Raw genomic sequence first — 24,980 nt, 5'->3', positions numbered from 1 at the left:
GCTCTGGCTGGAGCCACAGGCGGGGGTGGGGCGCAGGATGGGGAACCGTGGGTTCACGGCCAGTCTAAAGCCACCTGTCCGGAGGCGAGCAGTGGTTAGGGAGACGGCGAGGGCTCCGGAACCGGCCCAACACTGGGGCTGGGGTCGGAGCGGGGGCTGAGATGGATGGCTAAGGCTAAGGAGGAGGGTAAGCCAGAGAAGTCTAAGACGGGGCCAGCCCCTGCATGGGCTGAACCAGGCGGAGCTAGGACTTAAGGGAGGCGGAGTCGAAGCTGCGGGAGTTTAAACCCCCGGCCCGTCACCTCCTGAGACGTGACTCTAGCCGAGCCCCTCATCCCCCTCCTCTCACTTCAAACCTGTCTCCTCCTGGTTGGTTGGTCCTGCACCCGCCGGTAGCGCCTGTTTGGCTCTGGGTACCACTCGATGCCTTCCTCCGTCTAATCAGAGTAGTGATCCAGGAGGAGAAAAGCAAAGAAGAGGGCAGCGTCGGAGGCAGAAGGCAGGGTAAGCTACAGGAGTTAAAGCAGGAGCCTGTATGGCTTCTCTCTGCAACGGGTTGCATCAGTCTGGTTGCCTCCCTCCTAGGCCTGTCAGAAATCTGGGAATTAGGATACCTGGGCTCTTTTGGCAGGCCAGGCTCTGACTCATAATGCCTTTCAGAGCTTGCTTCTTTCCCTCGTGGACCTCAATTTACCCTGATACACAGGCAATGCAATGTAGTGGAAAGAGTTGAAATTGGAATTAGGAGAAACGGAGTTGCCAATCCCTCTTCCTAGCACTTATCTGTTTTGTAACCTTGGACACAAACCTTTTACCCAAACCTCAGTTTCCTCGTTTGTAAAATGGTGCACCTATAGTACTTGTCTCTCAGGGCTGATGTGAAGATGAGATAGGATAATAAAGTGCTTTGCAAACTTTAAAGTGCTACATAAATGGTAGCTATTGTTACAATGTATCTTAGACAAAAGGAACTCTGGAAGCAGGACTTCCTGAGGGCCCGGCCCGGGCAATTCAATCTAAGATCCTTTCCAGGTGTAACTTTATATGATTTTCAGTGAGGCTGCAGCCAGTTGGAGTCTTCCTCTCTCTTCTCTTAGCAACAACTGGTTCATGCTCGTCCCTCCAATTTAGTTCCCAAATAAGACAATCACTATTTTCCAAATGAAATCCCTTCTCTTCCAGCCACCAAACATCATGGCATGCCCTTTTCTTCTCCCCCAGCAGACATGTCTTCCCTCTCATCTCTCAAGCTGTTTGAACGTGAGGTGGCATTTTCTTTGAGGGTTTAGTCTCGTTCCCTCCCCAATGCCAAAAATTTCTCCTTACACAGTTCCAATGTGGGACCTGCTGAACAGTGCCAGCTGGCATTGAGAATCTCTGAGAGGCTGTCACCATAGAAAGGGTTGTCAGACTTGCAGGATCAGTTGTGACCTCCTTAGCCTCTTACTTCCACGGCAGCAACTTTATACAGTAGTTGAGTCTCGACTTCCAGCTCAGCTGTCTCTCCCTAGCTGGGCCCTGGGCACCCTGACCTGCTTTCAGACTCGTGCCCTGAATGAGCAGTTGGAGGACCTAATGCCCCAGAGGTAGCAGAGCCCCTGGCCTGGTTTGTCACGTGAAGAATAAAGATGAGAAAAGCATCTCACTCTCCACTCTCAGGATAGATTTGGACCATCAGAAAAAGGCTGAACCTGTTAACCCATGGAATGTGAGGAAGGTGGGGAGCTATAGTGACCTGGGCTCCTGGACAGAGGAGGATGTCCTCTCTGGCCTAGGTCCTCCACCCCTTCATTCTTTTTCTCTCCAACCCCACACAAACCCCAACTTGATATCATGGGAACCCAGATTTAAGGTCCAAAGACCTTAACGATTATTTGTACCACCTCTTCATTTTGCAGATTAGGAAATTAAGACCCTGAGAGATTATCTCACTTGTCTTCCTCTCTAGTGCTTAGAATCCCACCACCCTTTTAGAACACATCTCAGACGCCACCTTTTTCACTCACCTGACCGCAATGATCCCTTCTTCCTTTGAACTGGAGCACCTAAACCATTCACTTGGCACCCCCTCTTTATTGCCATCCATCTGTAGTTATCTTTTTCTTTGGAGATCACTTGTCTCCCTAACAAGTCTGTAAGTATGCCCTTTGAGAGCATGGATTATATTTAGGTTTCTGTATCTCCAGTAGCCTGCACATAGAAGACACGCAGTAAATGGTTTTTGATTGACAGGATGCCTCTGACAGTACTAGGGGAAAGCCTGCTGGGTATTTGCTGATGAACACGCCCAACACCAATTTTCCAATACCTAAGACTTTTGCTGCTGTTTTTCCTCAAGCACTTGACAGGTCTGAATTGTTCTGGAGTCTCTTGTGTTTGCTCTAGTGTCTATTGAAGAAAATCCAGCCTGGGATATCAGAGGAAGCCAGGCCTGTCGCAAGCTGACGCAGGCACCATGTGGTTTTATTTTTCTCAATCTCCAGCCTTGTGTAATCATTGCTCCACTCTCTGATCCTGCCTTGGGTTTTAGACATGCTGGGTTGTGCTGCTTGAGCCTTAAGTTCCAAGGGTTGAAATTATTGCAGGGAAATGGAGTCTGGGGCTAGGAGTCAAAAGAGATCACATCTGTGCACTGTGACTCATTTTGTGAACTTGGGCAACTCACTGATCTTCCACATTCCACATTCAATAATCTATCCACCACAGCACAATACCTCTCCTAGTCCCTTCATTTTATCATTAAAGAATGAAGGTTCAGTTCTGATTTCCATGCTGAACATGGAATCTGGAAGATAAGAGTTCAGATTCTGCCTGAGACAGTTATTTGCTTTGTGACCCAAATAATGATAGCACAGTGCTTGGCACATAGGAAATTACTTAAAGAGTGCTAATTGATTTGATTTGGCTTGACGATCATTTAGCCTCAGTGGATCTCATTTTTCTTATCTGTAAAATGAGGAGATTGGACTTGTGATCTCTAAATCGGGTCATTTAACCTTTTTTTGTGTGTCCTGCACCCCTTTGATAGTCTAGTGAAGTCTATGGATTCCTTCTCAGAATAATGTCTTATTAAATTTGTTAAATGCATAAAATAAAATACCAGAGATTATAAAATAAATAAAATATATTGAAATATAATTATTAAAATAGTTTAATATAATACATAATTTATTATAATACATTAATTGTATGCATATAATTAATATAATGCAATAATTATTTTTAAAAATTTAAAACTAAGTTTGTAGACCCCAGGTAAAGAGCCTCAATTAATGATCTCATGACTAAGGTCACTTCCAGATATTATGTTGCATGAGTCTCTATCTTTTAGGATGCAAAGGATGCCTGAAAATACTGAAGCCAAGGCACCAAAGGAAGCAGAAGCTGCTTCCCTCCTCATTCCCTGCAGTAGCCTCATAGTATTGGGATAGCACCTCTATAATCTGACCAGTCAGATTACATCTAGACTATTATATTCAGCTCTAGGAGGCTCATTTTAGTTGGGGCATCGATCTACTGGAGATTTTCTGAAGGATATTGATCAACATGAAAAGGGGCATGCAATTCATGCCATTTATGGCTAGCCAAAGGAGCTGGAGATCCTTAACCTGGAAAACAAAAGGCTTAGTGGGGATATGATAGCTGTCTTCAAGTATGTAAAGGGTTGTCACATGGAAAAAGGATTCAACTTCAATTTGTCAAACATTTATTAAGTGAAGACTCTGAATACAGAGACATAACTAAAATAGTACCTGCCTTCAAAGTTTGCCTTCTGCTGTCTTCTACTGTAACGTGATACAGTGGAAGATCTGCAGGCTTCGGCATCAAAAGACCCGGATTTGAATCTCAGATCTTCTGTTTACTACCTGTGTTGGACCGTAGCCACAAATATCCTTTCCAGCTCTAAAATTTATGCTCCTGTGATCCCATGTGGATATACCATATACACAAGTAAACAGAAAATAATTTCAAGAAGAAAAGTGCTACCATATGAGTCATTGAGAAAGGGCCCTTGTGTAAGAAGTAACACCTCAGTTGGCCTTGAAAAAAGCAAGGGTTACAAACAAGGGTGATAAGAGGAGCAGCAAATTCCAGATAGACTCGAGTAGAGGAAAGAGAACAAAGACTTCAAGTCAGGAGATGGATGGAAGGAAGGAAGGAAGGAAGGAAGAGATTGAGAGAGGGAAAGGAAGTATTTGTTAAGTATTCACTATGTGCCAGGCACGGTGCAAAGTGCTTTATGAATATGATCTCATTTGATCCTCCCAACAACCCTGAGAGGTAGGTGCTATTATTATCCCCACTTTATAGAACAAGAGCAGAACTTTTAGCAATCGTTGGAAGTTTCATGGAAGCAAACTAAGGTTTGATGTAAGGAAAAAATCCCTGACAATTTTATCTCTCCAAAGGTAGAGTGGGCTGCTGTCAGAGGTATCAAGTTCCACCCTCACTTGAAGTCTTTTTAACAAAGGTCGGATGCCCACTTGCTATGTGTGTTATAGAAAGGATTCTTTTTTCAAGGATGGCCTGACTCGATGATCACTGAAGTACCTTGCATCTCTGAAATTCTGTAACTCTGTGGCTAATAGTTGAATGCTTTTTATTCCATACAAGCTAACATTCTCATCAGTTCTCTCCATTTCATGCTATACAATGTTATATTGTCACTGACTGCCTACTACATAGGCAATACAGAAGTGTAATCTGGGGATCTTACCATGTGAAGCTAATAAGTCCTAGGAGACAAGACTCATGAATGGATAAATACCACAACATGAAACACTCTCCCTTGTTCAGTGATTCCTCTCCTTACAGAACTGACCATGGATATAATTATAACATAGGTGGAGTTGATCTTGAATCCATGCCAATCTACAAAATAGACCTGCCTATCTCTAAAAATGCCCTACAATTCATTCTCTTCCACCAAAGCTTCCTTGATGAAGTAGAAATTAGATGATCTTTCTTCCTATATAATCAGACTTGTTCATTCAACTCCTCAGTACAAAAAAAGGCAAACTAAGCCTTTTTAGCAAATCCCTCATATGCTCTAAACACACTGGTAGTCAGTGCTAAGGCTTTAAGTAGTGCCATCTATACATTTCATTTGCAGTAATCTTTATTCTGTAGCCCCTTCTCCCTGGGATTGTACTGGGGGAGACACCCAGGTTTTGTGATCAAGAGGCTGTTGGGGGTAGAAAATAGGGAACTACTGAATTTGTATACAGAACATGGTAAAAAGTAAAAGCGGATGGAGACAGCCGCCTGGGACAAGGAGTTTAAGGACAAGGGAGAGGAATCACAGACATGGGAGGAGTCCCTTTCCATGCCTGGACCTGCCCTTGGCTCCCCAATCCACCATTCTATTAGGGATGGGTGATCTAGCTCCTGTACAGGCTAACCCATGCTCCAACAACACAAGGAAATAATGAGAAAGTAGGATCAGAAGAGAGGGAAGAAAACAGTCAATAAAGAAAAGTGGCCAGAAGAGAAATAAGTACCATTGAGACTTCCCTGCTGAGGGGACAGTTACCTTTCAAAAGACTGGAAGAGGAAAAGCACATGAAAGGTGCCTGCTAGCTCCTGGTGGGGATAACTGACATGGAGACATAGGCCACGTGCCTGAATTTGGGGAGGAGTCCTGTAAGCTGGTTATGGACTTCTTGAATATGGAAGAAAGCATAAGCATACCACCTACAATGTACATGTTTTAGTATTTTGGGTTTTATTCCCTTTGCTTTTATGGATATGAGCAAAAAATTGTATAAGTTAAACCATGCTTGTGTAATCAGCTTCTTTATGCTATTCTAATATGACTTCGAGTTCTGGCCAGAAACTCTGAGGGTCTTCCCTTTGCAGACTGATTCTTTCTAGAAGGCAAACTAGGCCATCTTTTGCTTTAGTTCTTCCCTAGCCTTTAATTATTGAATGGACATTGCCTGAGACAAACTGAAACCTGGGAAAGGCCTTAACTAAAAAAGGCCAAAGTTTCCCATTACATCCGGGGCTATTACCAGTCATCATGCCCTATGTCTTGCCACTGGGTTCAGATGACCCTGGAGGAGACAGTGAGGTGGATGACTTTGCCTCACTTAATCCAATTCACCTGCAAGTCAAGACCTCACCTTCCTGATGTTGTTGGTCAAAGGATGAACAACGAACATAACAATATGACTTCATGGAAATGCAACAAGAAGGGAAAAAGACAGACTTTTCCCAGTGAAATGAGGACCAAACCAAGAGTTTAACTGGAAAAATCCACCAAGAACACACCCCTAGACTAATGAAGAGGGGCAGTGTCCCCCACAAAAGGGGAAGCATTACCAGGGAATGATAGCCAGCTGTCCGAGAACCAGTGAGCTTAGTGTTTCTCCAAGGTCCCCTCAGACGTTGAGGGGAGAGTATGACCAGTGGTTTGTTCCTCCTGCCTTTTTTTTGAATAATTTTTTTAGTGGGACAGCCAGGGAGTCCAATAGATAGAGCACTGGCCCTAGAATAAGAAGGACCTGAGTTCAAATGTGACCTCAGACACTTCCTAGCTGTGTGAACCTGGGCAAGTCAAAACATCACCTCAAAAAAAAAAAATAAATAAAGTATTTTTTATTGATGTCCCTTTTTAACATTACCGTAGTTTTACCCAGTATCACTCCCTCTACCCCTCCCAGAAAGTCATCCCTGACAGTATTTTTTTTTAAGAAAAAAAGAGGAAAAATTAGCATAACTAGGCAATACTTTGAAAAAGTCAGAAAATATATGCAATGGGTAGCCTTTTTGGACCTCCCATCTCTGCGAAGTAATAGTTTGGGAGTGTTTTCTCGTATCTCTTCTTTCAAGCCATGCTTATTTTAAATCTTGCAATCTTCAGTTTTGATTATTGTGGGGCTTTGACTGTTCTTTGTGGACATTTTTGTAGTCACTACATATAGTGGGATTTTTAAATTTTATTTTATTGTTTTCTCATTTACATGTAAAAAAATTCTGACATTTGCTTTTTTAAAATTTTGAGTTACAGATTATCTCCCTCCCTCCTTCCTTGAGAAGACCATGTTACAAAAGAAAATGCAGACAAAAAAGCACAAGAAAAATAAAGTAAAAAAAGAGCATGCTTCAATCTGAATTCAGACTCACTGGAAGTAGATAGAAATTTTCATCCGAAGTCCAGGATTGTCTTGAATCATTGTATTGCTAAGAATAGCTACATTCACAGTTGGTCATCATAGGATATTGCTATTACTGTGTACAATGTATACACTGTTCTCCTGGTTTTGCTCACTTCACTTTGCATCAGTTTATGTAAGTCTTTCCAGATTTTTCTGAGGTCATTCCTGCTCATCATTTCTTATAATACAATAGCTTTCCATCACAGTCATCTACCACAACTTGTTTAGCCATTCCCAAATTGATGGGCATCTCTTCAATTCCCAATTCTTTGCCAACACAAAAAGAGCTGCTACAAATATTTTTGTCCTTTTTCTTTTTCTAAATCTCTTAGAGATACAGACTTAGTAGTAGCATTGCTGATTCAAAGGGTTTTCTAGCCCTTTGAGCAGAGTTCCAAATAACTCTCCAGAATGGTTGGATCAGTTCACAACTCCACAACAGTACGTACTAGTGTATCTATTTTTCCACATCCCCTCCAACATTTATCATTTTCCTTTTCTGTCATATTAACCAAACTGATAGGTGTGAGGTGGCACCACAGAGTTGTTTTAATTTAATTACTCTAATCAATAGTGATTTAGAGCATTTTTATATGACTACAGATGGCATTGATTTTTTTCTTCTGAAAACTGCCTATTCATATTCTTTGACCCTTTATCAATTGTGGAATGACTCATTCTTATAAATTTGACTCAGTTCTCTATAAATTTTAGAAATGAAGCCTTTATCAGAGATACTTGCTATAAAAATTCCTTCCTTCCCCCTACTATTCTTTTTTCCTTCTAATTCTGATTGGATTGGTTTTGTTTGTGCATAAAACCTTTTTAATTTAATGTAATCAAAATTATCCATTTATAAATTATACTACTCTTTCTTGTTCGGTTATAAATTCTTCCCTTATCCATAAATCTAACAGGTAACATTTTCCATGCTCCCCTAATTTGCTTACCATATCACCTTTTATGTCTAAATTATGAAACAATTTTGACCTTATCTCAATATATGGTGTGAGATGTTGGTCTGTACTTAGTTTCTGCCAAGCTGCTTTCTGATTTTCCCAGCCATTTTTGTCTAATACTCAATCTTCTTGGCTCTGCTTACTTCACTACATCAATTCATGTAGACTTTTCCTTACTTCATCACATTTTTAATTTCTTATAGCAAAATAATACTATATTATATTCATGTACGACAATCTATTTAACCATTCCCCCCATAAATGGCATCTACTTTGTTTCCATTTTTTTTTTTGCTATTACAAAAATATAAGTATTTTGGTGTATATGGAGACTTTTTTTTAGTCACTGACCTCCTTGGGATATGTGCCTTGTAATGACCCAGAGGGGTCAAAGGAAATCCCTTCCAGCTTTCTCATCTCCAAATTTGACTTTTAATAATCTCTGTCTACCTCTGACAGCAAGGAGATCAAATCAGTTGGTATTTAAATTAATTCAGGCTATTCACTGGAAAGTCAAATATTGAAACTGAAACTTAAATTCTATGGCCACTTAATGAGAAGACCCGGATGCTGGAAAAGGTTGAAGACAAAAGGAAAAGGGAATGGGAGAGGATGAGATGGACAGATAGTGTCACAGAAACAACAAACATGAATTTAAACAGACTTTGAAAGATAGTGGAAAGTCCAAGATCCATAGGGTCAACACGACTGAACAAAAAAATATATATATGTCTTTATTTAAGTGACTGATAAAAATATGGAAGCATTCCTTTATTAAAACACCTGCTTTATACCAGATGCTTTACAGATATTATCTCATTTGATCTTCACAACAACTCTGAGAGATGTTATTATATCCTCATATTACAGTTGAGGAAACTGAGACAGACAGACAGGCATTTAAGTGATTTTCTGTGGTTTACGTAAGTGTCTGAGGCCAGATTCATCAGGCCAAGTAGAAATCTCTGAGGTATTCCACTGGCCACCTCCTTCCAAATCTAAAATGAACCTGACTATTCTTTGAGTCTGATCACAAGAGAAAGATACCAGAAGATGCTCATCCATAAACTAGGAGAAGTCTTCATGATTTCAGGGCAGAGTGTCATATTCAAGCTTAATGTAAAGAAAAACTTCCTAATCATTAAATCTACATTCAAAAGTAGAATGGGTTATTTCAGAGATAGTGAGTTTTCCATCACTGGAGTTCTTTAAGGAGAGTCTAATTACTGGTTAAAGATGTAATGGGGTAGGGTTAGGGGTGGACTTGGTTAGACCAGATGAATTTAGCACACACTCCCCATAGGGAGATTCAGCTTCTCTTTAAATTCTCCCTGAATTGGAAAGCCCTGAGGGTTCTGTAATGGTTCGTTTCATGGGCTACCTCCTCCCAGAAGCTTTGGCCAGTGTCTCCTAGTTGGGAGAAGTATTCTCTCCCTCCTCAAATTATACTGCAAAAGTGTTCTATGTGAACTCCTTTATAACAGGCATTGTTTTCCCTTTGTTTCCTAGAGTCTAGCATGATCCCTTCCACACAGCAAGAGCTAGAAGAGCTTGTCAAAGGTGCTGAATAGCCAGATTAAAAGAGTTTACATTAATGGCCCATTGTCAACTTGGACAGTCTCCAGCGGGGTGGCCCAGAGATTTGTACTTTGCCATTTTTATCAATGACTTGGATGAAGGCACAGCTGGCACCATTATCAAATTCGCAGATGGCACAAAGCTGACAGGGATAGCTAATGAACTATATGATAGAATGGAGATCCAGAGCCATCTTGACAACTTAGGCTGAATATAATAAGGTGAAGTTTAATGGAAATAAGTATAAATCTGATATTTTTGAGTTTTTTTTTTTTAATGAACTTCATATATATGAAATGGAGGAGGTAAGGTTGGATAACAGTTTATTTTAAAAGTACCTTGGGGTTTTAGTGCTTTGCAAGTTGGATATGATTCAACAGTATACTATGGCATGCAAGAAAGATAATGTGGTCTAAAGGTGCATTAAGATAGACATACCTGCCATGGCCGCTAGTTGTTGGAATGTATACAGCACCGTGTTCTGCATTCAGATTTAACCTCAGGTACTAGCTGTGTAACCCTGGGCAAGTCACTTCACCCTGTTTGACTCAGTTCCCTTATCTGTAAAATGAGCTGGAAAAGGAAATGGCAAACCACTTTGCAATTTTTCTTTGCCAAGAAGACCCCAAGTGGGATCACAAAATCAGACGCAATAACCACAAAAAGCACTACACACTTGTTGACTCCTCTAGCAGTGGGAATTTTTTCTAGGTATGGAGTCGGCCTAAATAGCCCCTTGTGGTCCCTTCCCACTCTGGAATTCTGATACTGGCAATATATTAGAATCAAAGGAACAGTCTGAAATGACCTGAGTTTTCTTTTACAGATGAAGAGAATGAGGTTGACTTGCCCAGTCTAACAAAGAGGGATGACATTCATTTATCCATACATCACAAGTATTTGTAGAGCGTCTACTCTTGGCTTTAGATAAAATAAAGGGTCTAGCGATAAATGAAGTGCCTTTCTTAGGGGCTGGGAGTGCAACGCGCTTCTCTTGTACTGCAGCCCCTGCATACAGTCCTGGATAAGTGCTAGTTGATTGACCGATTGATGGAACAGGCATCCCAAAAACACGCTTGCTGGTGGATCCGCTGAGTCATCCCTTTGTCCTGGAGCTGCATTTTGTCAAGGCAGCAGCGGCTGTCACGGTTCGCCTCTTCTCCGGCACGGGTGTGGGGGCGAACACGTTCTGAGCATCCAGCCGCAAGGCTAGGGTGAGACTTAGCGACGTTACACGCTTCGCCCCCGCTCCAGATGAACGCCCCCCCCTCCCGCGTTTATGGTACGGGCCGCCTAATAACAGAAACCCCTCGTCTTTTCAGATGCATGGTAAGTTCCGAGCTCTTCCCTAGGGGGCTGGGAGGAGGAGGGCCGCAAAGGTGGCCACGCCTCAGCTCCCTGATTGGCTGAGATATTTAAAGGTCCCGTAGGGGATTGGCTGTTCTTTTAGCAGGCATTTTTGAAAGTTCCTTGCTTTAGAACCTTGGACTCGGTGCCGCTGCCGACTTCAGCGTGTCCACCGCTGAGTCCGTCAGTCCACTGATCCGCTGATCCTTTGCAGGAGAAAGTCTGCCAGAAACTGCACCCTGCAGGTGGAAGCCACAGCGCGTGGAGGGGGCCTGGCCGGTTCTGGATTCTGGATCCACGCGGGAAGGTCCGCGGGGCTGCTGAGAGGGGGCAGGGGGAGAACCGCGCTAGCCCGACGTCCCGGGGCTTGGGGGTGGGGGGGAAGCTCGCATGTCCTTGTCGAGGCTGGAGGCAGAAGGCCCAGGACACTTAAGCAAGCCTCCCACTCGTGCCCCCGCACTCCAGCCCTCCTACCCCCCTCCCCAAACTCCCACTTCTTGTCACCGAACTCGCCCGGGCCCCCCCACCCTTACGAAGCGTCCCGTGGGCCCCTCCGGATTCTCCCTTCTCCGTCCTTGCGACAATCCTGAGGTCCCCTTCCCCCCACGAAAGATTCTGTGTTTCTTATGATAGGGGCTGCGCCCCTGTCGTCTGTGAAAAATTCCGTCTTCACGTTCACTCGTGCCAAATCCCTGCCTTTGTGCCTTCTGTCAAACCCTAAGCCCCAGTCTGCATTCCGGCTCTGCTTCTGCTTTGCTGAACCTCCACCTCATGTGGGCTGTTTGAGAGTAAATTGTTTGTTTTTACAGCCCCAGCACTCATAGACCTTGCACATAGTAGGTGCTTAGAACAGCACAGGTCTAGACTAGCTCAGAGGCCATCTAGTCCAATCCCCACATTTTTACAAATGAAGAAACTGAGGCCTAAAGAGGTATGAATTGGACTAGATGGCAGCTGAGGTCCCTTCCAGCTCTCAAATCCTATGATTCTGTGAGGTTAACTGTCTTACCCCAAGGCCACATTAACATTAAATGGGATTGGAAGGCTAACTCTCCAGCCAACTCCCCTTCCACTGTTTAATGCTAGATGTTTATTGAATGTGGTTACATTGAACTACATCAGCCATCTCTGGCATCTCTCTGGACCTCTCCCACCTCCAGGTTCCCCAAAATGATGGGGATTAGGCTTTTGCCTGGTGTCTTTCCCGTCTCTAGATGCTGTGCTCGGTCAGTTCTTATACTAATCCCACACCCAGTTCTTCTGTGTTGGGTGATGACAGATCCCCTCTCTCTCTTCTGTCTGCCCCTCATGTGCTCACATGACAGATTCTCCATCTCCAGATTTTCTTTTGCTTTTATTCCCCTTCTGACAAGACCTTTCAGTTTAAATTAAACATGTCTATCTTCATGTGAAGATGTCCATCATCTAGGATACTATGACCCTTATCGATGAACATTTTCCTTCCCATGTCTCCCCCATATCTGCCCCAGCTGGACTTTTTGTACCCTTTTAACAGACTCTGTATTCCCAGACAGGGTCGGAGGAATGTCGCCTATAATGCCATCGAAGTCGGAGGAGCCGGACAACTCAGCGCTCCAGTGCCGCGTGGCCCTAGAGGAGCTGAGCCCCGGCGGACAACCCAGGAGGCGGCAGGCCATCAAGGATGCTGAGCTTAGTCTGGGCCGAAATGAACGGAGGGAGTTGATGCTGCGCCTTCAGGGGGCAGGTCGGTCGCGCTGCTTCCCACTTCGGAGCGCCAGGCTTTTCACCCGATTTGCAGCTGTTGGCCGAAGCGCCCTTCGCCTCAGCCCTGACTCTGACTCTGGCCTTAGCTCAGGTCACATCCAGCTACTGCTGTCTGACTGCCCACCGGACAGGCTGCGGCGTTTCCTACGGACCCTGCGCCTTAAACTGGCCACAGCCCCTGGCCCCGGCCCAGCCCCTTTCCGGTCCCGGTTGCTTGGGCCCCGAACTCAGAACTTCTATACCATCAGTCCTATCCAAGCAGAGAACCTGCAACCGGTGGCGGCCACTGGAACTCGGGACACAACCCCTGTGAGGCGGCCACGTCCCCAGGACGGAGACCAGTCTGCCAAGGTGAGAACTGAGCTAGGGACTGCAGAATGGGGGTGGTCTGGGGTACAGGGGTGGGAGAAGGTGATACAGGAGCCATGGGAACACCAAATCGGGAGACCAGCCGATAGCTGTGTTGGACTTCAGTTTTTCTCACCTGTAACAAGCGGATCATTTTTTCTTGCCCTACCAATTTCACAACGTTATTGCAAGGGTCTGACAAGATGATACATACATAAAAATGCTTTGGAAAGCATATGGTATGTAATTGGAGAAAAAAAATTTTTTAAAACTATATGGGAGGTTGAATTTACATACTTTATGTACAGTATATATTTATATACTTTAAAAATGTGCTGTTGACAATAGGAGTTCGCAGTTTCACAGACAAATCCCCTTTTCTGTTCTATTTTGGAAATGAGCATTTCATTTGTCAATTCAGAATTTTTTAAAAAACAGATATATATGTAAGATATTGCCATTATCATGGTTTAGTGGCATCCACGTAACATAGTGGATAAACACAGGGTGGGGGGCATATAGCCCTGAGGCCACATGTGGTCTTCTAGGTGGGGCTTTTGACTGAGTCCGAGTTTTACAGAACAAATCCTTTTATTAAGGAGATTTGTTCTGTGAAGTTTGGATTCAGCCAAAGGGGCTGCACTTGAGGACCTAGATGGCCACATACAGCCTTGGGGCTGAAAGCCAGGATTTAAGAGTCAGAAAGACCTAGGTTTCAATTCTTTTTCTGACTTTTATAAGTCACTTAATTTCTATAGTGACTGGTTATAAAAAATTTGCAAATCTATATTAGTGGAGGGAGTCTTTTCCCTATATAGACAAAATTGCAGGTCTATGTGACTCCCCAACTCTCCCCCCACCCACCAAATAAACTCTGTTATTATCAGGATAAGAAAGATTAGGGGGAAAATGAAAAATTAGTGAGGTTATGGAGGAGCAGGGATTGTAAGACTATAGGATCCAGAGGGGAAATGGAACTTAGAAATTATTTGATTAATCAGCAGGCATGTATTATGTGCCAGGCACTGAGCTAAGACAAAAATGAAAAAGTCCCTGGCCTCAAGGAGTTTATATTCTACCCTACTCTATTGAATCTTACTCCAAGGCTCACTCCCTCATAATTTGGATGAAGAAACTGGGGGCCTAGAGAAGGGAGGTGATTCACTTAAGGTCATACAGCATGTCCATGGCAGAGCCAGGTTTTGAACACAGGTCCCTTGGCTCTAAATCCAACGTGCTTCCCAAGGGTTTCTTAGGACTCAGAAATCTCTTCTGATCCTTCTGCTTTCTAGGTATCTTCTACCAAAAGCACAGTGCCTAGGCATCGGCTCCAGCTGCCCTCCCCCAAGCCCCAGCTGTCCCAGGAGCAGGCCCAGGTGCTGAGCGCTGTGCTGAGGGGCAAGAGCATCTTCTTCACTGGAAGTGCAGGTAGGGAGCGCATAGGGTTAAGAAATGGGGAGGCTAACGGGGGGATTAGTTTGCTTGGCTTTACCTATCTGTAAGTTTTGCTTTTCTTGCTCTCTCAACGGGTGACAGAGCAGGAGGTGGAAAGAATTCCAAACTGCAAATAAAATAAATTTGAATTTTTTAAAAAAGAAACTCCCACTAAGGAGGGAAGTGATTGGGATCTTCGAAGGCCACCAGAGAAGTCACCAGATGTTTCCCTAACTCCTTTGGCCCCTATTCAGGTACAGGAAAATCATACCTGCTGAAGAGGATCCTTGGCTCCCTTCCTCCAAAGGGCACAGTGGTCACAGCCAGCACTGGAGTGGCTGCCTGCCACATCGGGGGTACCACCCTTCATGCCTTTGCAGGTTTGTAGGGATTTAGGGCCTGGGAAGGAGCAGTGCTAGGGCACAGCTGAAAGACTAGGTTTCTAGATAGGTTAGGCTGCAGAGGTAGGGAATCTGCAGCCTGAGGCCATATGTAGCCTTCCAGGTCCTCAGGTGTGGCCTTTTGACTGAGTCCCAAATTTTACAAAACAAATCCATTTATTAAGGGGTAAATATTTATTATTTGGGCTGCATGTGGCCTTGAGGCTGCAGATTCCCCATTCCTGGGTTTGGGTATTAGAATTCAGGTGAAAGTGGAAAAGATTTCTGGGTCTGGAGTCCATAGTCAGAAGACCTGGATTCAAATCCCACCTTTGACACTTATTATCTGTTTGACCTTAAGCAAGTTACTTATCTTCCCTGGGCCTCTATTTCCTCCTCCATAAAAGAAAAGGTTGAACTAAATGACCTCTGAGGTGCCTTCTAGCTCTGGGTTTCCCTGAAGCAGACTTCCAAAGCTGGGTTCTGGGAGCCAGGCTCTTTGTAGTCTAAAGAACAGAATGAGGTTTAACAAGACTGGCTCTAGACCAAGATAAGTGAGGCTTTCCAGGATGGGAAGTCAGCCCCTTTACAGGACTAAGCTGAGACTCTGTCCTTTACCAGGAATTGGTTCTGGAAAGGCCCCTCTTGCCCAGTGTGTGGCCCTGGCACAGAGATCCAATGTACGGCAGAGTTGGGTGAACTGTCAGCGGCTTGTCATTGATGAAGTCTCCATGGTAGAGGCAAGTTTGTTTGACAAGCTGGAAGCTGTGGCCAGGTTTGTGCGCTGGAGTGGGAGGGTTGCCATGGTTGAGGGGTAAAGGGCTATCATGCCAGGTTGGGTAGAGAAGGATCTGATCCTTCCCCAATTCCTAGATTGCTTGTGAGTCCTAGAAGAGCATCCAGACCCCTCCAGTCTCCTAAATCACTGCCCCTTCCCTTTCCTTCCTTTTCCTTTCCAGAGCTATTAGGCAGCAGGACAAGCCCTTTGGGGGGATTCAGCTCATCATCTGTGGAGACTTTCTGCAGCTGCCACCAGTGACCAAGAACAACCAGCCCCCCCAATTCTGCTTCCAGGTATCTGCCCCCCAACCATGTCCTTTCCTCCTCCAGTAAAATCACATTTCTCTCTCTTCTCACCAAACTAGTCTTCCATTTCTTACTTAAATATCTGTCCCACCTTGGCAATGAGACTGCTCTCCCCTACTCAGAGAAGTAACTTGCCCTATTCCTTCTGTAACTGATATCTTTTTAAAACATTACTTTTATTTCCAGATATCGCCCTTCTCCACTCCCTACCTAGCAATCCATCAGTACAAAAAATAAAGAGGGCAAAAAGCACTTCAGAAAAACTAAGCAAACCCAAGTTTGACAGCAGATGCAATGTTCTACACCCATAGTCCCCCACCTATGCAAAAGGGGGGGAGGGTCTCTCTCTCTCTGTCCCCTTCCTTTCCCTCTCTCTGTATGACTCTCTCCCTCTTTCTCTGACTCTGTCTCTTATCCTCCCTCTCTTTCCGTTTCTTACCCTCCCTTTATCTTTGTCTCTCCCCATACCAGGCAAAAAGCTGGAGGAAATGTATCCAGTTGACTATGGAGCTGACTGAAGTGTGGAGACAGACAGACAAGACTTTTATCTCACTGCTACAGGCTGTTCGGCTGGGCAGGTTAGCCCAAGTTTTGTTTTTCGTTTGATTCTTTACATACAGAAAGAACCTAGACAAGACAAGAATGTCTTGAAATTGACTGTGATGGAATCTACCCAGTTTACATTTTCTTTCCCTATTTACCAAATATACGTGCCATGATGTTCTATAAATACAAATTTATATCTTTGTTCCTTCAACCATGGCTATGTGAAATAAATCCAAAAAAAATAGACCTGAAAGAACTTGACGTAATCCTTTGATTCTGATTTGATCAACATAAGTAGATCAGTAGAGGGTGGTGACCAATTGGATTTGTAAGGAGAAGAAGAAGGGGGAAGGGTGAAGTATGCTGGTTGCTGTGGTTTATATAAGAAATTACAAAGTTGATTTAAGGTTCCTTTTCCTGTTGCTTGCCTCAGGTGCCAATATTGTTAGTTATGGTTCTGGAATCAGATTGGTACAGGAGTAAAAGAACTACCCTAATTCCACAGGAGAGTTTAGATTTGATATGGTAAGAAATAGAAGTCACTGAAGGTTTCTTATCAGAAAGGCAGCGTAGCCTAAGTGGTGGTAAGGGAAGATCAATTATGCAGTGGTGTGGCAGAGGTCCAAAGAGAAAAAAAGACTAGAGTGAAGGATCTAAGGTCCAAGGCTATTGCCAGTGATGAGGGCATGAACTTTTAAACGTGTGTGGAGAGGAAGAGATTGTAGGATCATAGCTATAGAGACTGTCCAGTCCAACTCCTCAAATAAGGAAACTGAGGCCCAGGAAATTAAGTGACTTGTCCAGGGTCATACAGCTATTAAAGGTAGTAAATGTATGAGACAGGTTTTGAACTCAGGTCTTTCCCGACTTTTAAGACTAATATTCTATCGATCTCTGAAATGTCTCTGAAAATGAAAGGGTAAATGAGACTTTAAAAAAAAAATGTTATTTTCTCCCTCCCTCCACCCCTTCCTGCTCCTATTGAGAAGACAAGGAATATAATACTCATTATACATATGAATTATCCATATTAGCCATGTTCCAGGGTGGAGGAAAAGCAAGAAAATTAAAGAAAGGAAAAAAATACGCTTCAATCTTGCACTCAGTCATCTCTCCGTCTGGCGGTGGAGAGCATGTTTTGTTAAGAGGTCTTTGGAGTTGTGCTGGATCACTGTATTGAGGAAAGTTACTCAGTTTTTCACAGCTGATTATCTTCACAATATTCTGGTATTGTATATGATGCTCTCTTGGCTCTGCTCACTTCACTCTGCATCAGTTCATACAAGTCTCGCCAGATTTTTATGAAACCAACCCCTTCATCATTCCTTATAGCACATTAGTATTCCATCACATCTGTATGTCATGATTAAGAGACATTTTGAAGGAAACTTTCTTATCAAGTCAGAATCCATCACCAATTGTTTACTGAGAGTTTTCTATATGTTCAGCACAGAACAAGACAACTGGTGCCAAGGGTGGGGGGCAGGAAGATTAGCTGTCATGGAGAAAGAGACAAAAGGAGTGGGAAGCCAGCTTAGTGCCCCAGAGCAGGGCTTCTCATAATCTTTGTTATGTCATGAACTCCTCTGGCCGTCTGGCAAACCCTATGGATGCCATCTCGGAATAATGTTTCTAAATGCATAAAATAAAATGCAAAGAATCACAATAAATATATTATAATGAAATGGGGATATCAACACATTTTTAAAAATTCACCTTCCCCATGTTAAGAACCCCTGACTGAAAATATATCAACTACAGCAAATACATTGTAACCAGGGGGCACATGGTGACCCTTTGGCAGTCTTTACGTTCATTTTTTTGACTCAGTATTGTAGTGTACTGTAGCAGATATCTCAATCTAGACACTGTGGAAAAGTCTGGACCCAACAGATAACATGACCCCTCCCCTATATCATGGTTGTTGGAGCTACGGGAGAATACGACCAAACCATAAGAAATCCAATATGGAATTATCTGGTTTAGTATGGAAATCCTGTAGAAGGTGAGATAAGAGAGAGGTGGATAGGGCCTGGAGCAAGAGAGAGGCAGCAGAGAGCAGTTGAAGAGTGTTCGATTGGAAGTCAGGACTGGGTTCAAATCTTGCTTCAGGCATGTAGGACACTTCCTAGTCTTAATCTCAGCAACCTTATCTGTGAAATGAGTGTCAGACTTGGCCTTTAGAGTCACTTGCCACCCCTGCTCTATGATCGTATAATCATGGCTCATCTTTACAATTTACAAATCAATTTCTTCAGGATAACCCTGGGAGGAAATAATAATAATTGACATTTAAATAGTACCTTAAAAAAAAAAAAGAACAAAATAAATAGTACCTTAAAGTGTGCAGTGCATTTTACAGGTTCATTTAGCAACCCTGTGAGGTAGATAGTCTAGCTGTATTATCCTCATTTTACAGATCAGGAAACTAAGGGACTTGCCCAGGGTCACAAAGGAAGTAAGTATTGGAGCAGGGGAATATGAAATCAGGTCTTCAAGTCTCCCTGACCCCAAAACCTCCAGGCCTCTGTTCAGTACGACATGACAGTAAGTGGTAATCAGGGAAGTCTTCATGATGGAAGCAGGCCTGGACCTAAACCTTAAAGGATGGGGGAGAATGTAGGTTAATGGATAAAAAAGGAGAAAGCATTTCTAGAAGCAGGAAATAGTTTAAGAGAAGGGAGGAAATCTATCATTAATCAGTCAACAAACAATTATTAGTAATATTTTTAAAGAGAAAAAAAGAGAAGGTAACACTGATCAATATATCAAAAAAGTCAGAAAAACAGACACAATGTTTCACCATCACAGACCTCCCACCCCTGCAAACAGCGGGCTTGGGAAGGTCTTCTCATATCTCTATTTGAAGTTACAACTGTTACAACTTGTAACTTCGCAGAATTCATTTATTATTGTGTCCTGGTTGTTTGTTCTTTACATCACCGTGGTTTCTATGTAGCTTGTTTTTTGGCTCTACCGACTTCACCCTGCATCAGTTCGTATGGATCTTTCCATATTCTCTGTATTCCTCATACTCTTCGTTTCTGTACCACCCAGTCACATACCACAGTTTGCCTAGCCCTTTGCATGCCAGGCAGAGTAGCCTGGATTTTGGGGATGGGGGTGGGGAGGAAGGAAGTGGGAGGGGAGGGGGCAAGAGGCCCAGAAGCAGTAATTGTGAGCCAATGACAATTTAATTTACTGAAATGATATGACCATAACTATTATATGTATATATAAAACTATATGTATAGAATATTATATATTATAATATATTATTATATATAATATAATAACATATTATTATATATTAGATATAGAATATATAGATTATATATATATAACTTTTTCTATATAGAAAGACTATTCTGGCAGAAGTGAAAAGATAGATCAGAGGAGGGAGTAAGGTTTGTCAGTAAAGCAATGACAACAGCTGAGGCATGTGGTAATAAAGGCCTACTCGGGCAAGGGCAGTGGGAACCAGGAGAAAGGGATGGATATGAGAGGAGCTGGTAATAGGAGAAGGGTGCAGGAAAGAGAAGAGTCTAAGGTAATCCTTAGGTATGGAACCGGGAAGACAGATAGGAATCTGTCTCTGTCTTTCTCACACCACTTACATGGACCGATATTATAAGCATTACACTTATCTTTCCTGAGGGTTTCCTAGGGGACCTTGGTGTAGTACAGCACCCCCAGTGGGTTGCAGTTACGTGGCACTTAGATAATCTTTAGTTGTAAACCTGGAAGACAGAAAGATGGGCAGGGATCTCTCTCTGCCTCTGTCTCTGTCTCTCTCTCTCATACACACACACACACACACACACACACACACACACACACACACACACACACACATATACACACACACACACACTTACAAGGCCTGATATTATCATTATCCCACTTAGCTTTCCTGAGGATTCAGATTCAGTCCCTAGGGAACAGGGTTGGAGTCTGGTCCCTGGTGGGTTGAGGAAAGTGAGACCGTGTGTACTCTAAACCCCAATTCTCCCCACCTCAGGTGCACAGATGAGGTGACTCAGCAGCTAAAGGCCACAGCCAAACACAAAGTGGAGCGTGATGGGATCCTGGCCACAAGACTCTGTACTCACCAGGATGACGTGGCATTGACCAATGAGCGGAGGCTGCAGCTGCTGCCTGGTGAGGAGGGAATGGAAATGGGCATTGAAGAGAAGGTGATTGGGGGGGCAGGGAGGGAGGCAAACCATTCTAGAGACCTGGGGCTGTAGACTATAGGCCTGCCTCATAGGGGTTGAAGTGGAGAGAGCACTGGAGGTAGAGTCAGGAGGACCTGAGTTAAAATCCAACCTCAGACCCTTGATACTTACTAGCTGTGTGACCTTGGGCAAGTCACTTAACCCCAATAGCCTTGCCTTCCCCCCTCCAAAAAACAAAAACTCTGCCTCACTTAAATCCAATTCATGCCCAAGTCAAGACATTGCCCTGCAATATCATTGGTCCTCTTGCCAAACAACAATCCCTTTCAGCCTCAGTTTCCTCCTCTGTAAGATGGGTTATTAATAGTACCTACTTCACAGGGTTATTGTGAGGATCAAACGAGATCTTACATATGTGTACATATACATATATGTGTACATGTGTGTAGGCGTTATGTGTATACATTTCTCTACACACACACACATCCTTTGCAAACCACAGAGCACTATATAAATGTTAGTTTTTATTATTCTCTTCTCTGTGGAATCATCCTTAATCCTAACTGTCATATAATAATGATAACAATGATGAAAATAGCTGACATTTATATAGTTCCTACTATTATCTCACTTGATCCTCATGAAAACCCTAGAAGGTATTATTATTATCATCCCCATTTTACACATGAGGAAACTGAGGCAAAGAGGATTAAGAGACTTGCCCAGGGTCACAGATGTGTAAGGCCAGATAAGAACGTAAGTCCTCCTGACTTCAAGTTGAGGGCTCTAATGCCTGAACCACTGGCCTCTGCTTTTTACCCTGGAAGCTCTTTGAGGGTAGGGATCATGTGTCAGATCTTCACATTCATCTCTCTCTGGAGTCTAACAAAGCCTCTGTACATAGTGGCTACTTAATAAGTACTTGTTGGAGGCATCTAGATGGTGCAATAGTTACAGCACTGGCCCTAGAGTCAGGAGGACCTAAGTTAAGATCTTGCCTCAAGACACTTACTAGCTGTGTGATCTTTTGCAAGTCACTTAATCTCAATTACCTCCAAAAAAAGAGGGAAGAGTATTCATTGAATGAATGACTGAATGAGTCTGAATCTCCCCCCCTTGTCTCCTGAATTCTATTTATTCTTATATTGGAAACTCTATGAGAGTAAGGACCATGTCTTATCTAACTTGCCTATCTTCCTCAACTTTTCACATGGGAAATACTTTTCAATGCTTATCCTATTCTCTGATGTCCTCCCAGGCCAAATCTACAGCTATGAAGCTATGGATAGTGATCCTGACATGGTCAGGACCCTTGATTCTCAGTGTCCAGTGAGTCACCTCCTGCAGCTAAAGCTGGGGGCTCAGGTGAGTTGGAAGGCGGGACTGAGGGGTTCAGAGGGTCAGGGTTAAGTCCCAGATCCCAGGGCTGATTCTCCCAGCAGGGGTATCTCCAGTGTCTGGTACTCCGAAAATAGTCCTCCCTTTATCGTCTGCCCAAGCTTCCCATATGTCATCTACCCTCCTCCATTTTTGAATCTGGCCATCTCTTCCTTCTATCCTACTAGCCATAAACCCAGAACTCTAGTGCTTGGACCTCCTGATTTCTGGGCCGGTGTGTATTATTTCCATCTCACCACAGTGACCCCTCCCCACTCCTAGCAGAGAAGGACTAAGGGCTGTTTGAGACGAGGAGATAAACATCAGCAGGATCTTTCCACTGTGCCCTGATCTGATGTCCCTTACAGCTCTAGGTGTATAATTATAAACTTGTGATCTCATCACCAGGTGATGCTGGTAAAGAACTTGGCCGTGTCTCAGGGCCTGGTAAATGGAGCACGAGGGGTCGTGGTTGGATTTGAAGCAGATGGTAGAGGTAAGATAGCCTTGGCCTCAAGTGGGGGAAGAAGCAGGTCTAGCAGGGGGAGAACTCACACTTCCTGGGGATAGTAGGATGTGATGAGGTTTCTGGGGTGACGCCACCCCAGACAAACTGCCAGGCTCCTGATTCTTTGACTTTCGGTTTTAATTGCTCCGTTCCATTCCCTTCTTAGCTCTGAGTACTAATGGGCTGGTTTTCTCTTCACTCCCTGCCCACTCCACCCAGGGCTTCCCAAAGTGAAATTCCTATGTGGAGTCACAGAGGTTGTACGGACTGAGCGATGGACTGTTCATGGCCCTGGTGGTCAGCTCCTCACCAGGCAACAGCTGCCCCTCCGGTTAGCCTGGGCTCTGTCCATTCACAAGAGTCAGGTGAGAACCCAGGAAAGGATGGTAAAGGCAGAGGGATGACACAATGAATCCTGGGCTAGAGTGGAGGCTGCGGGAGATCCTGAAGTATCCTTAGGTATATACATATATATATCTCCTATATCTTTAGGTATGAAAGTTCTGTGTCTTTAAGGATATAAAGTTTCCAGAACCCAAAGAATATATCCTTACATCTCAGGGGCACAGACCAAGCTTCCTGTCTTAAACTCTATCCTTATTTCTTAGGACCACAGAGCACTGGAAGGCTATACTGAGGACCAAGGGTCTCTAGGTTCACTGACGAATGTCTTCTCCTGGCATTAGCACCTCTACCTCTCCGCTTCCCTGCTCCCAAACCTGTAGCTTCAGGGCAACAAATTCAGCATTCAGCAGTATGGCTTCTGTGGTCCTCAGCTTCTGTCTGGCCTCTAGGGAGTCATTGACCCCGACAGCTTTCTCTCTGTAAGATGCTATATCTGTCTTTCTCTCTTCCTTCTCACCCAGATCCCAGTTTTTGTTCTCTGTGCTACCTCCCACCTTTCTTCCCCTTTATCCTTTAGGAAGCAACTCTTCTTCAGGGCCTTTGTGAAGGTCAGAAGTTGCAGGTAACCCAGGTCTTTGCCTCCCATGTTTTAGGGCATGACGCTTGACTGTGTGGAAATTTCACTGGCCCGAGTGTTTGAGAGTGGCCAGGCCTATGTGGCCCTCTCACGGGCCCGAAGCCTGCAGGGTTTGCGAGTGCTGGATTTTGACCCTTCTGTGGTACGGTGTGATGCTTGCGTGCTGAAGTTCTATGCCTCTCTACGGAAGCAGGTGCCTAGGATGGGTGGATAGATAAACCAGAGAAGGGGAATTCTCTCAAGGCTGGTGGGTGCCTGGGGCAGCAGCCAGTATCAGCTTTGTAGGGAAAGAAGGTAGTGGACCAGGAATGCCATAGAGGTAGAGGGTGATGGAAATAAGTGTCTGGAGGTCACCTTACTGGGTTAACCTAGGAAGTATCAGCCAGGTAATCCCCAGGAGGGGATTGGGAAGCCCAGTCGGAATGGTGACTCTGGGGAAGGGGATAGGTAGAGGGAGGAGGTACTGAATGCTGATGTGCTCAATGAATCTGCCTGTCTCTGTTCCAGGCTTATCTGAATGAGGATGAGAAGGATTCAGAACAGGAGAATATGGATCCTGACATCTGAGTCCCAGCCCCAAAAAGGGCAGAAAAACCTAATGCTTCACACTACCTGTGCAACCTTGAACATGGCACTTAGGTTCCAGGTCTCAGCTTCCTCATCCACAAATGGGGACGGATTTAATGTCTTCTGAGCTCCCTTTCAGCTAGATCTTTGATATTATAAAATATCCCTTTCATTCTCAGGGCAGGGCCTGGGTGACTTCTCCCAGATACCCTCCCTCTTCTGTTCATCTCTGGGCCAGAGACTGTGTCTTCTACTACCTCAACCCTCCCTCTGAGCAGGGTGGGGCTCTTATCCTGCATCCTTCACTACTAGAGCATGGACTTTAGTCCTGTATCCATCATCTTTGTCTTCCAATAACCTTTCCATGGGAAGGTTATGATCTTTTCACTTCCATAATTCCCAGGAAGGGCTGGGAGCTGAAGAAAAGGTTCTCTTCCCCTTGTAAACTGTAACCCAGCTTCCTCTTCCCTCACTCCAAGAGCCACAAATAAGCTTTAGTTCAAAGGTTTTTAACCTGGGGTCCAAGAACTTATTTTTAAAAATATGTAAATATACACACATGCATATGCAACTGTATTTCAATACAGTTGATTTTCTTTGTCATCCTGTAATGTGTTTTATTTTATGTATTTAAAAACATTATTCTAACATTATTCATTGTCTGTGAGACAAGAAAACTTAAGAACCCCTGCTTTCATTGGCAAGGTTATATAAGGGTTATATTGTTAGGGATTAAGGTACATTCTGTCAGGAAATGATTTAAATCATTAAGAACAACAGCCAT

At 43.9% G+C, this 24,980-nt stretch overlaps 1 protein-coding gene across 4 annotated transcripts; it reads left to right on the top strand.

The window, feature by feature from the left end:
- Positions 1-42: 42 nt before the first annotated feature.
- Positions 43-24,799, top strand: PIF1 (PIF1 5'-to-3' DNA helicase). 4 transcript variants are annotated; one of them, XM_072613871.1, is made up of 14 exons: positions 43-504; positions 11,259-11,351; positions 12,576-13,141; positions 14,431-14,566; positions 14,827-14,952; positions 15,574-15,727; positions 15,912-16,026; positions 16,510-16,616; positions 20,606-20,745; positions 22,021-22,127; positions 22,548-22,635; positions 22,867-23,012; positions 23,646-23,822; positions 24,137-24,799. In XM_072613871.1, exons 3-14 carry the CDS (start codon positions 12,590-12,592, stop codon positions 24,194-24,196), a joined length of 1,908 nt encoding a protein of 635 aa, XP_072469972.1. In that variant the 5' UTR covers positions 43-504; positions 11,259-11,351; positions 12,576-12,589; the 3' UTR covers positions 24,197-24,799. The 4 variants fall into 4 exon arrangements, with proteins under 4 accessions (XP_072469972.1, XP_072469982.1, XP_072469955.1 ...); XM_072613881.1 differs by having other exon boundaries at positions 330-504; positions 12,580-13,141; XM_072613854.1 differs by lacking the exon at positions 43-504 and adding an exon at positions 8,440-11,026.
- Positions 24,800-24,980: the final 181 nt, after the last annotated feature.

Source organism: Notamacropus eugenii, chromosome 1 (assembly GCF_028372415.1).
Source record: "Notamacropus eugenii isolate mMacEug1 chromosome 1, mMacEug1.pri_v2, whole genome shotgun sequence".
Classification (NCBI taxonomy): domain Eukaryota; kingdom Metazoa; phylum Chordata; class Mammalia; order Diprotodontia; family Macropodidae; genus Notamacropus; species Notamacropus eugenii.
The sequence above is the reverse complement of the archived record's forward strand: the minus strand, read 5'-3'. Positions and strand labels throughout refer to the sequence as shown.